This window comes from Amphiprion ocellaris, chromosome 1 (assembly GCF_022539595.1).
Source record: "Amphiprion ocellaris isolate individual 3 ecotype Okinawa chromosome 1, ASM2253959v1, whole genome shotgun sequence".
NCBI lineage: Eukaryota > Metazoa > Chordata > Actinopteri > Pomacentridae > Amphiprion > Amphiprion ocellaris.
Window position 1 is genome coordinate 26879003 of NC_072766.1, and position 16319 is coordinate 26895321.

The 16319-nt window shown below is 40.4% G+C and overlaps 1 protein-coding gene across 3 annotated transcripts in view; it reads right to left on the reverse strand.

Annotated features, from left to right (window-relative positions):
• Positions 1-16319, reverse strand: part of mtss1lb (MTSS I-BAR domain containing 2b) — an 83703-nt gene that overhangs the window by 20057 nt on the left and 47327 nt on the right. For all 3 annotated transcript variants that reach the window (XM_055009230.1, XM_055009232.1, XM_055009234.1), the window contains exon 4: positions 42-126. In XM_055009230.1, coding sequence (XP_054865205.1) covers positions 42-126 — 85 coding nt within the window. The remainder of the gene's footprint in view (positions 1-41; positions 127-16319) is intronic.

Below are 16319 nucleotides of genomic sequence, written 5' to 3' on the forward strand. Positions count from 1 at the left end.
GTGTGAGGAAAGGGACGGAAAGCTGAAATCATGTATCTTACTTGGTGAACTGGCGAAGTTTGGCCTCAATGCTGCGATGTCTCATACACATCCTGGTCAGAGCTGAACCGATATCTCTAGTTGCCCCTGGAAACACAAAACAGCCAGAATCATAATGTGAAACATGCACACACACACATACAGATGCCTCATATTCACCACAAAAGGCTCTTTTCTGTTCCACACACATGCAGATCACCAAGCTGTGATCAATATTTACATTTAAGCTGTTAGTGTTCTCCATAAAGTAAAAGCGTTTTATCTTTCAAACAGTTGAGCAACTACAGAGGCTTTTGTATTAGCTTACATTCAGCCTGTATTTACACAAGACCCCGATTTACTTCTTACAGACGTTACACACACTCCCAGTTTTGTCCAAATAAAGTAGTGTCTCGTGAGTGTGTGTTTGTGTGACAGCCAGACCTCAGAGACCCAGTTTCGTGAGCAGCTAACCTGCTGCTGTAAACACCCATCTATTTTAAGGTAGTAGGTCTGTGTGGAAAAAGCTGACCCCAGAGTTTAAATGAGTTTAAGTGATGGCAGACACCGCTAACTACCAAACAAGGTGCTCAGAGCTGCTGCCGCCACAGTACAGGTGGAAAGCAAACATAAGAAGCGTGATTATAGATTCACTCGCGTGCTATGTACTTAGAGACATTCTAGCAGAGGTGAGGCTTACACAGTATACAGTGCCTTGAGAATACCATAATCACTACTGCCACTGAAATGTACACACTGGAAAATTCAGATTAAACAGCAGCCAAATGGGATTTCCTCGAGAGACACTGTTTATCATAAGGGCTTACACAGGCTTACACAGGAAAACGTGCGGAGTGTAGAGGGAGGAGGGGCGTTATTCCAACATGTTATGTTCCAGATTAATATTTTCATCCAAAACTGATCCAGAGTATGAAAATTGACTCATTCAAGAATTTCAAAACGAATAGGATGTCATTGTAAAGGGGAAAAAGCCATGACCAATTTGCTTTGACGATATAAAAAATTTGAATTTCCCAATAAAGTACTTTATAACTAAATAAAAGTGGACATTTATTTATTTAAATGGAAAAATGTTATATTTATGCTCCTGGTTTGGGGGCTATCACATAAATGCACATATAGAAGATTTGCATGGATTTTCCAGGTCACCAGAGGATGGATCATACAATAACTGATCAAGCTCTAACCATTCCTTCAGTTAATGTCGGTCTCACATGTTCCAAGTTTCTGATAAAAAAAACTACACAGATTGTTACTCAGCCAATGAATGTGGCAGAGTTATGTTCGACGTACATTTGTCCGTCTGTTTGTCTGTCTGTCTTTTTGAAACATTATTCAAAAAGAGAGTAATGGATTTGGATAAAGTTTTCAGGGAAGGTCAGAAATGACACAAGGACCAACTGATTTGATTTTGGCAGTGATACGGCTTATAGTCTGGATCCACGGATTTGTTCAAGATTTCTGTATCATTGCAAGATAGTGGCATGACGTCACTGTAACTATGACAACACATGAATGCTACATCAGCTGCCTGTTGACTATCACATGATTGTGCTCCTACTAGAAATCAACCATTGTGGACTTACCCGGACTTATCTATTTGAAATAGATAACAACATAGGTCACACGATTCGGTATCCGTACATAACATACACATGCATAACACGCGCCTGTGCTCAGCCCAAGGTCATTTTGTTTGGGGGTACATCTATATTAAATAACCACATTCTGAGTTGCCGTGATTTCTGATCATCAATAACTAATAAACAAATGTTGCATTTCTACAAAAAAAAGCAGCATTTCTGACAATGCCACACGGGGGAATGAACAGCCTTGGTGGAGTATTGCGCTCTCTGAGTGCTTTTCTTGTTCAAATTGTCATGCCTATAAAACATCTGGAACATTGTTTTAGACAATAATGATCCCTGAATGATCAATCGAGAACTGCGGTGATCCTCCACTTTTCACCTAGTGCTAAAATCTGCTATTTATGACCAAATACTTGCCAAATGACATTCCAATCAGCATCTGCTGTGCTTACCATTTAGTGATGATAAGCAAATGATAGCACACTAAAATGCTACCTAAGTAGGGGAGTGCAGTAAACGCCACCTGCTGAATATCAGCATGTCAGCACCATCATAATGAGCAAGTTAGCATGCTGACGTTGGCGTTTAGCTCCAGGCACTGCTGTCTCTAAGCACAGCCTCTCAGAGCCACTGGCATTGCTGCAGTTGTTCAGTCACCTGATATGAACTTTGTAAAAACCAACAGAACTTGTAACAAAAAGAATTCCAGTCAGTGTGGCACAGCAGCAGAAAACTGAAATGGCCTTAATTTATGATATTCTATGCATCACAGTAAATGCAGTTATGTGCTCAGACAAGAGGAGTGAATCATTATGCAAAACCCTGGATCAAGTTCAATATAAATTCTCACTCAGAAATGAAAATTAAATGAAATTATTATTATCTGGCTATGATCAGGGAGCTATGGTTTGGGAGAGGTTTGAATTACAGGTATAAAAATGTTTTAAAAAAAAAAAAAAAGATGAAACACAATCTCTAGATTCCTGAATCAAGTCAGACAACCTACTCAGCCTTTATTTCCTGCCTAAATTGCTACTCTAAAGCATAAACTAATACCTGATCTGGTACTAAACATTGTTATTGCTAAAAATGGCTGTATTTGATAGAACAACATAGTTTTTTGAATGCACAATTATTGGTTGACAAAGAGACAGACAGTGACAGTGTTGTATGCAGTGTGTTGGTTAACTCTGCATGATCTCTTATATTGGATTTCATGAAACACAGCTCTGTGTGGGATTTATTCTGTTGCAAATTGAAACACAACAGCCCTGTGCTGCCTGGACTGATCGCTCTGGAACGCCTTGCTCATGAGCACCTCAATGGTAATTAGTATTTCTCATTTAATTTCCCTCATCAGCCAGTCAGCAGATTCAAATTAGCAACCTTCTGATTAAAATTATCACAAGACATCCTCCCATATGCAACCACATAACGATGCACTCACAGACACTGAACCGCACGTACACACATACACTTCCACTGTGCTGTTCACATCCAGAGAGAAGTCCTCCATTCATAATTAACAAATTCCTCCCTCACGCCTCCTGTTCTACCCGGCAACCATTCATTAGAACAGAACCACCCTCCTCCAAACACCACATTCATAGACACAAACGCACATACTTAGAATATACAAGTGTACTCCATGCATGCCGATCAGCTGTACAACTGAAGCAGTATCTTCAACTGTGTGTGCTGACAATGTAATCTATTCTCAAATCAGGGAGTGGATCTTGAAACTGACATAAGGAGAGAGTAAAGAGAGGAGCGAGTGGAAGGGAAAGGATGATCTGGGAAAGAAATGAGAGAGGAAGAGATGGAAGAGAGATGAGAGAGCATGAGGACGAGAGGGGTCGCCTTGCTCATTTTAATGAGTTCACTGCTGGAGAGAGAACCATGGGACTGGAGTTACAGCCAAGTCTGTGCATGTGTGTGTGTGTGCGTATGTGTGTTTGATCTCTGCATTTATGATGGTTCTCTTCCTGTTTGTCTGTTATTACCAGACCTCCAAGACTTCATAGGACATCAACAAGTAAATGAGAGCACAAACGACTTACATCTGGAATACAGCTACTGTGTGTGTGTGGTGTGTGTGTGTGCGTGCATGTGTGCTGTGCTGTTTGTGTGTGTGTGTGTGTGTGTGTGTGTGTGTGTGTGTGTGTGTGTGTGTGTGTGTGTGTGTGTGTACATGGAAATCAATCTGCCTCCAAAGCAAATCACCATTTTTTAGTACTTTGCTTGAACTAAAAGAGGCCCAGCAACCCTCAAACCACGCTCAGCCTTGTTTGAAGACACTGATTCAGTTAAGGCTGATTAAAATAGTACAAATACAGTAGGTCTGTGATGCTGCAATGTTATGGCAAATAGAAACACAACCAAGGACCAGGGAAAGGTGAAAAAGATCGAGCTGACAGTGCTACAAAAATGTGAAATTCCAAAACAATGCTTTGTCTCCTAGAACACTGCAGCAACCACTTCACACCTGCTATTGTCAGGTAAAGTAAGTCTCAGTCATGAAACTCTGATGTAAATCTGTTTTAGAAATGTCAAAATTAAATCTGTAATGAGCTTTTCTTAGCTAAAACATCTTATCAGTATGTGGCTGTTGATACTTAAAGCTGCAATCATCCTTAAAAAATGTATACTAACACTTGATCATGTAACCAAATGTAATGTCAACCCACAGAGAAACCTCATCATCTCTGATTTTGGAGTCAGCAACATTATGTTTTTGATTTACGGTCACGACTCTCATCAGCATTATTTCCAGACGCAGCAGGCAGCTGTTTTCTGTCAAAGTGTTCAGATGAACTCGTTATAAGCCTCTACAGAAGGCAGACCAAGTCAGCTATTAGGTGGTTAAAAGAGTGGAACACTTAGCATCTCTAGATATTAAAGTTCCCTCAGGAAAGTGAATATTGGACTTGAATTCATCAAGTTGTCACACTAATGTTGCTCTGTGTCTGTTGGATGGGTAAAAAGGCAACTGTTGGCCAACAAGTTCACTACAGTAACTTGATGATATGTCAGTGTTTTGTTTAGATCTTTTTTGTCTACTGACCCTAAAGTGATCAGATTAGACGAGATATTTGCCACAATGACGGAAATTTGTTTTGAGCATAACAAGACAAACTGATAACATTCATACAGTAATGTATGAATGTTATCAATGTTAACAATTTGGAATTATCAGTGCATGTTTTTGGACTGTGGGATTAAGCCAGAGTACACGGAGATAACCCACATATGCACAGGGAGAACATGCAAACTCCACGCAGAAAGATCCCGTGAAGGTCGGGATGTGAACCAAGGATCCTCTAGCTGCAAGGCAAAAGTGCTAACCTCCAGCCTCTGTGTATTTATTGACAGAGTATTTATTTTAGCATCCCACAAAAGTCTTAAAAAATAATTGTCAAAATCACTTTTCTGTAGTTTCTTCGTGTGATATAGGGACATGAAAATCAAGTATGAGGCAAATGGGGCAGAGCTTAAGGGAATTTCTGCTTTCTTCAGACCAGAAATAACACATATATATTTTTTGGCCTTATATTTTTTGTTTATTGTTATATACAGTTTTCTTTTATTTAATTATAGTAGGTTTGTATTTGACTACTTCATTTACAGTATTCAAAGATAAACCCACCGTTTTCTACCTCCTTTCTGTCTGTCGCGCAGAGAGGAGGGACTCCCTCCTGGGAAATGTGGGTTTACATTGCTTCCTTCCTCTGCCCTTCATTCGCTCTCCCTTTTCTGTTTCTTATCCGTTTCCTGAATGCAAAACTCCCTGTGAACATAAACCTCCATCTGTGAGAGAATCCCACCCAGAAAAGTAACTATGGAGCAGTTTTACAGATTTTTGAATTTTGTATCATGATAAAATCATAAAAACGTATTATTTTATTTAAAATGCTCTTTCTAATATATGCAGCAAACAAGGTCTTTTCTGTCACCTAGTTAGTACGGTATCTAGTTTGGTCAAACTAAAATGATTTCAATATGGAATTAATAATACTAACTGTTACTAACATTGAGTGACCAAAATGGAAATGTACAAATGACATGTGAAGCCACTACTCAAAAAAGTTGTTAGGGCGCATACTACATAGATGCAAATGCACCTATAGTATGATTCCCTTGCTGCATGTTATTCTACTACTGTCTTACCCTACTTTTTCTGTGTCTCTCTACTATCAAAAATAAATGAAGGCATAGAATTCCCAGAAAAAAAGACTTGTGCCCGCAGAGTAATGTGTGGAATTCAGAAGGAACTCTAGTAGGCTGTTTAAGTATGGCACGCATATTCTGCTGTACAAAATCCTGAGCAGATTTGATCACGTTTAGTTATAGACCAGGCAAAGTGTGAGCCCACCAAGTGAATGGTAAAGTAACTATTCTTCTTCATCACCTAGCAACTGACTTAACTGACAGGTTTGTTATGGTTTCCATGACAGCGCAGATCTTGGCCTGTTGCTAAGGTGAGAATCTGAATGTTTGTTGCTAAGGTCAAATTGTCTGCTGCTATGGAAACGAACGCCTGAACTGTGAGAGAGACAGACGGAGAGAGAGTGAAGGACGGAGAGGGAATACCACACACATCTACCGCATGCAGACACTCACTCACACACAGTAACCTCAACCGGAAGAGGTTTCAGAGAGCGGTGGGAACAGGAACAGATAAACCAGCACACACACACACACACACACACGCACACATGCACAACTACTATTTCTAAAAATGGTTTTAGTCTCAGTAGTTAAAAAGTTTTTGGGGAGATCTTCTAATACTTGGTATAGCCCCTTCCTGAAGTAATTACGGGTACGTTATCATTACAGCTACAGTTGCATATGCAAATATATGCTGTCGTATACTGTTGCCTTCCCAGGAAATTCATTGAGCCTCTTCCTCTCTTCTCCCTAATGATAGCATCTCACTCTCCCTCTCTCTGTTTCCTTGCCTGGGGTATCTCTGGCCTTCCCACCAGTGCATCTCCATGGCAACTATTATCTGTAATGTTGCAGAAAGATTCGCCAGCCTCTGGCTTTCGTTTTGCTGTGCAATGCCAGCAAACATGCAACTGAAAAAGTGAATGGCAGTGATGACCACACACTTATTCTACTTGGATAACCTCATCCAGCATGTGTCTGAATGTCTCTCTCTCTCTCTCTCTCTCTCTCTCTCTCTCTGTGTGTGTGTGTGTGTGTGTGTGTGTGTGTGTATGTGTGTGTGTGTATGGTGTGCTTAGTCCTCTTTTTATGAGGTAACGGGAAAAAAATTACAGTAGTCATGTTTTCTAGCTTTGTTGTACAGACACAAACACATGGAACACACACATGCATCTTTATTTGGCAAAGTTCAACATATTTTCACAGAGAAAGTAGATTGTGAGGTGTGCTTGACGATGACACAGTGCAGTGTAGCTGCATGTCTTATTCTGCTCTGCACAACCTTTATTGACCATCCTAACATGACACCACATCTGCATTTGGAGCAGGCCAGAGAAGTTGGATAGAAAACTAACTTGACTTTGCCTTGAAGACAGAGTCCAAATGTGACACCTGCCAATGACTGCAAAGATGCTGCCCAGCTTTCAACCTTTGTTTATCTTTAACATTGCTGACATCTCCACTCTTATCATTACCAACCTTACAAAAGAGATTTTTTTTGGCCAACACTGATTTTGGTACTTCTCAGTTTATTGACAAAAAGTCATTTTAACTTAACCATTTAAAATAAATAAATGGTAAATAGAGAACCTGAGCTAGATTCCATAAAGAGCTTTACAATGTGTTTCTCATTTACCCCTTCATACACACACTCACAAAACAAAAGATGGGAGAGCTGCTGTGTAAGATGCTGCCAATAGGAGAAACTTAGGATTTAGCGCTCTGCCTAAAGACACTTTAGCACAATGAAGTGGCAGAGACTGAACAGCTCACCTTGCGATCAGTGAATAGCCTGCATTGTCCATGTTAGGACATTTTACCATATTAAATAAGAAAAGCACTCAGACAGCGCAGTACGCCGCCAAGGTTGCTTAGTCGTCGTATCATTTCCGATGGCTGAAATCTTGGAAAAATTTGTGGCAGAAATCACGGCACCATAGAATGTTCCCATTTAATATAAATGCACCCACAAACAAAATGACCTTGAGCTGAGCACAGGTGTGTGTTATGAATGTGTATGCGATGTCCGGATTTAATCAATTGTTCCTTGTACGATTTCCGACAGTTAAGTCCCAATAAGTCCGCAACGGTTGATTTCTAGCAGGATCGCAATCATGTGATCGTCAGCAGTCAGCTGACGTCGTGTTCACGTGTAGTCATAGTTACAGTGATGCTGTGCTGCTATCTCGCAATGATACAGAAATCTTTAACAAATCCGTGGATCCAGACTATAAGCCACATCACTGTCAAAATCTAATCAGTTGGTCCTTGTATCATTTCTGACCTTCCCTGAAAATTTCATACAAATCTGTTTTTGAGTAATGTTGCTAACAGACAAACGTACGTTGATTGTCACATAACCCTGCCATGTTCTTTGGCTGAGTAACTATTGTAACAATAACGTGATACCAAATTGAATTATCAGTGTTCTCTGGTTTTCATATTTCTGTATTGCATTTTTTTTCAGTTGGCATTTACACTAGTACTGATGTTTACAATGCTACAGTCCTCAAGCAATCTTGGAAATCTTCTGAGATTCAGTTTCACGGTGACATGATTGCATCTTTTCTGCAGATTTGTCAACTGCACGGTCATACAGCAAATCTTCTATTGCACCACATCCTGAAGGTACTTTAACGGACTCAGTTCATTTGATGGAGATCACTGAAGTACAGTGAACTCATTGTCATGTTCAGCCAGTTGAATACTGTTAAATTTAATCCAGTCAGCTATTACTGATTATGTTGCAAATCAGCTAGAAGCATTAGCAGTGGCTGATGTTAATAGATATTCAGTAGCACTGTCTGTGACTGCAACCTACATAGATGATGACCAAAAGAAGAATGAAGGAGACATACAAGAGAGAACAATGTCATAGGTGATGCAAGGGGGAAGAGGAACATGGACTCATAGATGACGGAGCTTTTGTGTCTGGGGTGGCAAAACAAGGAGGGAGGGTTAATGCCAAAGCAGGTGAGGCTGCGGTTGCCAAGGTTACGGACGTCTGCAGCAACCACCCATCTGTTCCCCCGACACCAGCATCTCTGCGGTGACACAGCAACAAAAAGAAGATGGGAGAGAGTTAGACCAAAAGAAAGACAGGGAAGAGGAGACAAAGAGAAGAGGAGAAGGAGGTGATGAGGAGGGAGACAGATTAAAGACGAGAAGGCAGGCAAAGGCAGAGACTGCAGTTGTAGCAGATAAAGCAGAATTATTCATGAGGCCTAGATTCTCCTCTCACCATGAAACTAAGTCTGAGATTGTGCTTTCCAGACAACCAGGCAGCCAGTCACCCCGGCCAAAACAAGCCATCAGTCTCTGATACAACAGCATCTACAGTACACACACTGAACTGTGTTCCAGTGTAAACCCTGTGCAGCAAACCTCCAACACCACATGCTGAAGGAATGCATTACAGCATGAAACATTATACTTAAGCAACGAGCCACAAGAGGCCGTGGTTTGGAAGGATTTTGATTGAGGAGAAAACTAGTGGTAATGTTGTAAATGCTCATTAAATGTGCTGATCAATAATGTAGCTAATAGTGTGGTGAATAATATGTGTGAACTGATGTTATTTAGTAATGAGTTGACATCCAGATGAGAAAGAGCACTGTAAAATAGTCATATCTTGTTTCCACATTTTACCTGAACTCTGTTGTAAGGCATCACAGCAAGACTGTTACTGTGGAGTTGGATGTTTTTACAGCCAGTACATCAATTTTAAATGAGCTCATGGTGAGCATGTTTACCTGTCTGCCTTCTGTTTAGATCAGAGGCAGGAGGAGGAAAGGTTTCAAGAATTAAGGCCAAGCTCCTTGGCAGAAACAAACTAATTTATTGCAAATAAAATCTTAAACTACCTCTTACATCTACCTATTTCTTTCAATAGCTAACAATTTTATTATTATACTATATTATTTCTATTTCATTATTATAACACAATGTGTGAATTCTAATCCTTATCTTGTAGTTTATGGCTTTTTAGGTACATGGCAAGAAAACTACTTAAAATAAATAAATACAAATACAATTCTAACTCTTCTCTAAGATATGCTTCTTTGGCAATGTTGTCGTCATGTCTTCATTGTTGGATGCTGTTTCTGAATTCCCTTTATTCACTCAATTTCACAGTAACATGTAGAGTAGATCACTAGACATTGAGTAACCAAATCAAAGTTACTATTGTCTCTTTAAAGTACTTTTTAAGTCATTGGGCTGTAATGTGGAAAACACACCACTGTGGTCTCTAATATAGCTGCAACGGGTTGTGAACTTATATTTGTATATGTGAATATCTCTTGAGAAAGTGAAGGTCCCAGTTTAATGGAAAATTCTAGTGCACTTCCCAAATAATGTGGCTATTATGGTTCTGACTGTCATGATAGCTTTACACTCTCCACCTCCATTGGAGAGATTCAGGAAAACAATATTTAGCATGGGACAATTAGCATGTGCTCTGTGCTGCTTTACACAGACAGCTGATTTATACATGAATAATTTTAAGCATTTGTTTTGAGTCTGACTGAAAGTAAACACTTAGTTTAGTCACCTGTAACTACCATTTTGGTACCTGTATTTCCTGTTACTTACCGCACAGAGAGCTTAATATTTGGGGACGCTTGCTGTTTTTGTATAGTTGATTTTTGTGGAGATGAAAAACTATCTGCAGGATGTCAATGTTTATCAAAGATGTAGAATCATTAGCTATAATTCCACAGCTGGAACTAATTTCATGGTGACAGTGAGATGTTCACAGGTCCGACTCTTTGCATAGTTGTCCTCCTCAGCCAGTTTCACGAAGAATGCGATCTTTCAGAACATCCTGTTGTGATGCTGTCTCCATCCCCGCAGTGAAAGTCAACATGCAAACAACCCAGCGTGCACAGACAAATATGTTGGTGATCTGGTCAGCCATCAAGTCTCCCTGAGTGGAGATCCTTTATGAAGATACCAAAATGTCTGCTCTGGGTGGCAGATTTCAACTTTGGTCAGACTGAAAACCATATGACAATCATTTTAACTGCCCCCCTAAATGCTGCTCACACATTTCACTGAATCTCTACAACGGAGAAGTGAAAAATTAACATGATGTATAGAGAAACAATAGCCACAGTAATGGGGAATATCATCAATCCATTATCTACATACTGCTTAATCCTCATTAGGGTCATGGAGGGCGAGAGTGTATCCCAGCTGACATAGGGTGAAGGCAGGGAACACCCTGGACAGGTCAACAGTCTATCACAGCGCTACAAAGATTCACACCAACAGATGGTTTAAAGTTACCAATTAACCTCAGCATGTTTTTACACTGTGGGATGAAGCCGGAGAACCCAGAGAAAACCCACACATACACAAAGAGAATATACAGACTCCATGCTGAAAGATCCCAAAAAGGCTGGGATGCGAACTGGGGATCTTTGAGGTGCAAGGCAAAAGTGCTAACCACCAAGCCACTGTGCAGCCTTAATGGGCAATATGTCAGTGTAAAAAGAAAACAAAACAAAACATCATTCTCTTTTAACTCCAAATTGTTTTGTTCAAACTCATAGTGTGTGCCACCTAAATTATGTCGAGAATCAGAACTGCAACTACAAGTTATGCTGTCAGTCAGAAATTGTTCCTGTCAACAGAAACACGCAAACACACAAAACAACATGCCAGCTTTGACCTCTGAACCCTCATTGGTCCTATGAGATCAGTCAGAAGGTCATGCCGAGGTCACTTCCTGTCAAAACATGTCTCTCCGCCCCAACTCCTGTTGCCATGGTGACAGGAGGTTAAGACTGGCAATGACAGCTGAAGTGACACACGTTTCTCAAGGCTAAAAAAGGTTGTAACACATTCACTGTTTCCACACAACTGTCTTGTAAACTCAGTCTCTCATTTTGGGCATACACGTCATTCACATCTACGTTTTTAAGATGTGTTTTGTTTTCACTTTGCTGTCCATTTTACCCAAAGGGATACGCCAAATTTGATTTGACAACAGAATTCTTATCTTCCTAGTGGTTTGCACTTTCCTCAGAAATCATTCAATTTAGAATTGATTTGTGTATTTGACATCTAGCTATCATATTTTGCATATATTTTCTTGGAAGTAAGCCCTGTTGCAGTTTAATGCTGATGTTGCTGCTTATCAGACATGGTCCTCAGCAACCCATCACGCTGGAGAGTGTGACCCAGATGAGTGCCTGCTGTGATGAACCTGAACAATCAATGTTCTGGTCCAGTCTGGTTGATTTCCACAGCCAGACAGTTCTCCCCCAGCCTAGTCACACGCATTTGTAAATCTTTATGAAGTAGTGTGGCCACAACAAAGAGAAGAAGACGCTTCTCCATCTGTCCAGTCTATTTTTATTCATTCTGTGGAATAATTAAGAACACTGTCCAGTGTTCAGTCTACTGGGATCATCTGTTGCTTTCACAAAATAGAAGATTTAGGACATCTTACTGACGTCATACATTAAATTGATTTCAGTCCTGGAGAGGAAGAGGCAGTCCATAACTGGTATGGATATTCACACCTGGTACATAACTCTTGGTCAATGACATCTGAAAGAACAAATGAAAAAGAAAATGTAGCACACAGCCTACTGAGCAGGCCAGAACTATTGTTTACTTGTTCTACAGGTTATCTACATTTTTTTAAAGGTAATTTCAGTCACACTCTTGTTGGTTCATCTATAAAACTATAAATGTGAATATTTAAATTTGAACATACACTCATCAGCCACAATATTCAAGCCCTACCCCTGATTCTTGCCTCAAAAAATTGGACTTGTTTTTCAACCCTGTCTCACAGATCCTGACTGAATTGAGATCTGGAGGCCAAGTTGTCACCTTCAACTATTTCTCAGATTTGTTAAGTCATTCCTAAGATATTTTTGCAGTGTGGCAAAGAGCACTGTCCTGCTGAAAGAAGCCACAGCCATGAGGAAATACTGTCAGAAAAGGGTATATGTGGTCTACAACAATGTTGAAGGATGTGCTCTGTGTCAGCATTACATCCACATTAACACCAGGACCCAAGGATACTCAGCAGAACATTGGCCAGAGCATCACACTGCATCCACTAGCTTGGCTTCTTCCAATAGTGCATCCTGATGCTATCTCTTCCCCAGGTAAGTGACGCACACACCTGACTGCTCCTGCTCCATAGTCAAGTTCTGACGCTCACATAGCCATTGTAGGTGCTTTTGGCAGTAGACAGAAGTCAGCATGGGTAGTCTGACTGGTCTGTGGCTACACAGCTCAATATACAGCAAGTTGTGATGCACTCTGTGTTCTTACACTCTTCTCTCATAGCATTAAGGTTGTCATCAATTTTTGGTAATGAGCCTTGGGTGCCCATAACCCTGTTGCTTGTTCACTGTCTTTCCTTGGACTAGTTTTGGTATATACTAACCACTACATACTGGGCACAACCTACAAGACAATCTGCTTTGGAGATGCTCTGATCCAGTCATCTCGGTACCACAGCTAGACCTTGTCAGAGTTGCTGAGGTCTTGATGCTTGCCCATTTGCCCCGCTTCCAATACATTCATTTTAACTACTGAGGGCCATCTAGACAGTTTTAATATTGTTAAGTTTATACTCAGGAACTGGTATCTGTTTTGTAATTCTAGCTTTCTGTTGTGTTACTTGTGATAAAAGCAACATTTCCTAAACATACATCAGCAGCCAATATTGGGCTTTTACACATTATAGCAGTGATATTACTTCACATGGAATACTGGTAATAGGATAAATTCCACAAATAAATGGCATATTATAGTATGTATCCTGCAAATTCTAACATCCAAAAGAAAAGCTAAAAGCTTCTTAATCCATCCTAATACTGACCATTTACACTGTGACAGCCCAGTCTGAACTAGCAGACAGATATCAAATAATAGATTAAAGACCTATTCTCTTGGCAGCAGGCAACATGCCTCTTCTGTACTGTCAGTCCAAAACAAGACTGTTGCTGAAAAATGTATGTATGGATCCACAATATGTGGACAAAATAACAGGGATAATGGTGTAATTCAACCCAGCTGAACAGTCCTTTAGAACAGTGGTTCCCAACCTGTTTGGCTTGAAGCCCCCCCTATAAGCTGCACCCCAGCCCCAGCGCTTTATAGGTAGACTTGTGAAGACACAGTGCGTCTGTTACTCTGATTTTATTCAGAATGTAAAAATCTATTTTTTATAACATCACAGCCTCAGAGCAGACAAAGCTTCACGCCACCCCTCGGATCTCTGGCGTCCCTCCTGGGGGGGCGCGAACCCCAGGTTGGGAACCACTGCTTTAGAAGATGCATTATATTGAACTATTGAGCTCCAGTATCATATAGTCAGATCTAGCTCCACAGCACTGTGTCAGCATTGAAGAATGGTCAGGTTACAGCCATTATCATCCTACTATAGAGGGAAAACACTTTTGCTTCGGTACACTTCTTTCAACCAATCACACCCACAGCTGGGTGGTGCTGAGGTCAGGACACAACGTCCTCTCTGTCTCTTGTTTAATATGCACAGATTCCTGTCTTTGAGAAAGATGTGTTGCCTTCTGCCATGTGAGAGTAAGAATCCAAACAACTTGACAAGTCAAAGCCTAGTCTTGAAGAAGCAACAAAACATCATGCATAATAAGAGTTTTTGTACACTCATGTTGCACAGCATTTCTCTTCTTTCTCACACACAACTTAACATGCATCAATTCACGGCAATGTACTGAACTTGTGTTAATTCTTTTTCCTCTGACATTTTAAGAGCTGATAAAATGTACTATTGCATGCAATAAAAACAATGTATACATGGTTTTGTCTAATGGAATGAATGTAATTTCACTAACATTCACCAAAACCTGAAATTCAGAACATCCAACCTGAATACAGCACTATGTGCAGGAAAGACATCACTGCTTCGTGATTACAAAGACCAGTTGGCAAACAGCCTTGACATCAAAGAGCTCACTTTAACACCATAGAGGAAGTCCACTACCGGACTGCTTCCTTATTCACAAAACAGACAAGCACAGATGTTCACAAACCATGCACCCCAAAGCCTGGAGCCTCCGACCCGTTAAGATGCAGGATACTGTAGAACAGTGAGTGTGCTGGTGCAATGGTTTAGAGTGGAGTCAGCTGGGCCTGGGAAAGCATGCACATTCTCTGGCTTTGATTACAGAGGCTTTAAATCACACTTACACACTCACTCACTCACGAACACACACACACACACACACACACACACACACACACACACACACACACACACACACACACACACACACACACACACACACACACACACACACAACGTTACACATGAATATACAAACTGAAATACAGATACACACTCACTCCCTGGAGACCCAAGACAGGGCTGAACTCCAGGACTCCAGACAGGGCATTTTACTCAAAAATGGAGGGTTGTTGCCAAAGGACAGCTTCTGATGCTAAAAATACCTGCAGAGAAAGCGAAAGCAGCCGGGCTAGCTTGCACCTACATTACACAAGAATCTTGGACACATGTAAAAAGAGAAAAAGAAAAAAAAAACAGGAGTTCAGTGAAACTTAAAAGCTCCCTGCTGGATTCGACTTTCCTGTCCCCGTTTACCAGTATGGGGAGAAAAGCTACACTTTCTAAGGGCTATAAAGAGATCTGACCTGATGTTACCTGTTGTAGTCTCTCACCTGTCGCACAGCTACCATACGGTGTTTCCATTCTATGGTGTTAAAAATGCCAGTAGTCATTGTTTTAATCCCCCAGCTATTTGAAAGCTATGAGGTCTGTAAACTGTTTGATGATTTGATGAAATTTGATAAGATAAATCAAAGATATAACTGAATATGTGAATTAATGAAACTAAAGCCAGCTGTCTTTGTTAGGTAGTGTGCTATAATTCTTCTAGCTAAATAAGAAGTTAGGAATTGTTAATAAACTGACTGGTGGCATTTCCCAATGAAAGTTATCCTCAGCTGGGCAATTGAGTAAAAAGTTGCCCAGCTGAGGATAACTTCAGTTACTAAACTGACGTTAAAAATTTAAGCCAAAAATGCTGCTTTCTCTTGAGGTTTGCTCCAAAACAAACTCCACCCCATAAGTGACAACAGGTTTACAGCCTGGTACAAAACAGAGTTTTGATCTCTATAACTAATTTCACTGTTAACAACTTTATGTGCATGAATTTTAACATGACACACTTGTTTAAATTGTATTAAGGATTAAAGTTATTCATAATTAAGCACATGACTACTCTGAGTGACAAGTGGATACTGTCAAAGGACAGTCCATGATGGAATTCTTTTACGTGGCCTGTCTCAACTCAACTCATGCTTCACGTCTTTGCTCAATTTTGGATTATCCAGGAGTTAGCAGGAGTCAGGCACTGCCAAAATGGTGATGGCCCGAACAACATACTGAGCTTCAAAACCCCTGTTCAAGGAACCTGAAGTCATGGAGGATCCGTCCATCTTCACATCTAATGTAGTTCAAGTTAAACTGGGCAAACTAAAACCATAAAAATATTC